Source organism: Berghia stephanieae, chromosome 5 (genome assembly GCF_034508935.2).
Source record: "Berghia stephanieae isolate SIO BIC M18660-M18661 chromosome 5, UCSD_Bste_1.3, whole genome shotgun sequence".
Taxonomy (NCBI): Eukaryota; Metazoa; Mollusca; class Gastropoda; order Nudibranchia; family Aeolidiidae; genus Berghia; species Berghia stephanieae.
The window spans coordinates 35,232,005-35,234,504 of record NC_088364.1 but is presented as its reverse complement, the minus strand read 5'-3'; the positions used below and the strand labels follow the sequence as shown (position 1 = coordinate 35,234,504).

General features: G+C 38.1%; 1 protein-coding gene across 3 annotated transcripts in view; it reads left to right on the top strand.

The window, feature by feature from the left end:
- Positions 1-2,500, top strand: part of LOC144972813 (guanylate cyclase 32E-like) — a 221,810-nt gene that overhangs the window by 166,708 nt on the left and 52,602 nt on the right. For all 3 annotated transcript variants that reach the window (XM_078914479.1, XM_078914480.1, XM_078914478.1), the window contains one exon: positions 1,311-1,416. In XM_078914479.1, the coding sequence (XP_078770605.1) occupies positions 1,311-1,416 (106 nt within the window). The remainder of the gene's footprint in view (positions 1-1,310; positions 1,417-2,500) is intronic.

The window sequence follows — 2,500 nt, the reverse complement described above, 5'->3', positions numbered from 1 at the left end:
ACATGTGGGCACTTATTATGTTTCTCCCCTGGGGTTTTGCGCTTTGGGGGTGGGGGGGGGGGGGGGGGGGGGGGGGGGGGGGGGGGGTGGTGAGTTAGCGGCTAACTAACAAAAATAAATTCAAGGCAGAGACCGTGTTTCGACAGAATATTGACGTCCCTTTAGTTCGAAGTGATTTCTTGTGGGTTTCCTCTCAAGGTCTGACAGAGATCACTTTGAGGCAAGACAGTGATTGGGTAGCAACAGCAACTATATTAAAAACGAAACAATACAAAAAAACAAACGTGAGCATTTGTATAGAGCAATGTTTACTAAGCTACAAGCGCTTTTCAAGGGATCCTTATGGAAACACTTAACATGTAGGACGAGACATGACGCCTGTTAGGCAATATTACAAATTTGTCGGGCAGACAATGCTGTTAACGGCCATGTACTCATTTTACACCTGAGTATGGTGAGAGAATGTGAGTAAAGAGCTTTTCCCAAGGTCTCAACTATGCGCCGCTCAGAGCGGGACTCGAACCCTGGACTTTCCGGTCCGAAGGCGAGTGTCATACCGCTAGACGACGTTTCTAGATGTGCCTAAACGAATCAATAAAATGTATAGTAAAATAAACGGAGTAAAATGACTCTTATAAAATATACAATAGATTTGTATCTTTTATAAGAGTCATTTTTACTGCCTTTATTTTACTAGACCACATAGTCGCACAATGAGATTAAAATCCAATAGCACTGCAAATGGGATACGTTCAGACTTTGTGTGAGGGTCTTATGACTTCAAAGAATTCATCAACTTTGATCGATCAGTTTTCAGTTTTACATACCAGCAATAAATTAATGATCAGGTACGTGTAGATTCTGAGTTAATTATATCATAAAGGTTTGGATGTTAATCTTTCTCGCTCTTTCTTTCGTTCGCGTGACGTTGTGTTGTGGTATGGTACTCACCTTCGTATCAGTAGAACCCTTGTTCGAGCCGCGCTTTAGGTGGCACGGAGTTAAGTCTTTTATCCACATTCTCTCGTCGTAGTCAGGTGTAAGGTGAGTAACGTGTGGGTAACAGCATTGCCTCTGTCCAAAAAAAATAAAAAGCGTCATGTCTCGCCCGACATTTTCCGTGTTGCTGTTGGCTTGGAACCTTTTAGAGAGCTTAAAGCACATTTTGTGGAGATTGTCGTATATAAGAGCTCAAGTTTATCTTTATCCATCTCTTTCTATCTTACTTTACTTATCTCCCTATCACGTACATTCTCTTCCACTTTCTCAACATCCCTTTTTTTCTCTCGTTCCCGACCCCCTCTCTACAGGAATTCCATTTCCACAAAGGAGAGTCATTACGTTGGATCAATGGAGCACCACCGCTAGACGAGCCCAAGTGTGGTTTCCACAATGAGAGATGTATCCCTGGAGAGAGTAAGCATGGCTCTATTATTTATTTTCATGTCATCTCTGTCACGTTTCACAAAGCCTACGTCCATTATATGGTATGAGGGCGATCTTTGTTAAGAATACCTATCCTCATTGTACTGACCTTATTGGTTTAGTCGGGACAAACTCTAAATGTTGCATCTATACATATGCAATTACATAGGAATATTGTAGGGGAAAAACCCATAGATGTCCACTTTTTGAATTTTTTTTGTAACTGCTCCCTTAAATGATGTCAGAGGTCTAAAGTTTCCCTCTATAGAAAGAACGTCGAAAATATTACAACCATTCAAGAGTTGGGGTTGTAGTTTTTCCGCTCTTCTGTTTATAAAGGGTAATGTAAATGTTGCTGCTCGAAGCTCGAATAAATAAATAATATGAAATTGAATGTAAGCTTCAATTATAATACAAGAACAGATCAAATGAACGTTTCGGGTTTCCCCTTTATCAACAAAACAGGATGAATGAAACACTACAGATGAATGAGATAATGTAGTAGTGGCGCAACAAATTATGATATTACATATGCGATGGTAAATGATGTATATGATATCTAATGTATGTCATTTTTCACGCATGTAAGACTAAAATGAGGAATAAACAAGTAAAATCCTTGTTGGTTTTTCAGAAGAAGTATACACCATTTTCAAACATAACAAATAAATACCAGAAATACAATTGTTACATGAAGTAAAACTTACGTGCAATAATTTTGTAGGTCTGATAACCGAACGAAATTATATGTTTATTTAAAATTGTTTTAATGAATATTTTTTGCATTTATTTCCTTTACGACAATGAGCACATAATAATCTGGGTTAAACCAAACCTGCAAATAGAACACATCGGATAAATCGATTGCGCCGAACTGAATAAATTTGGACATTCATAATTGTTCTGTAACAGCATATAAATGGTCAGTGATATATTGTTACTATTTACTTATTGCGTTACGATGGTGCCTGGCATAAATAATAAACATTGAAGACCAATCGTCTTAAAACGGTATGTTGTAGAGATGAGGTGAACTGGATGATTGGGAATTTAATTTTAAGCTTATTTTATGATA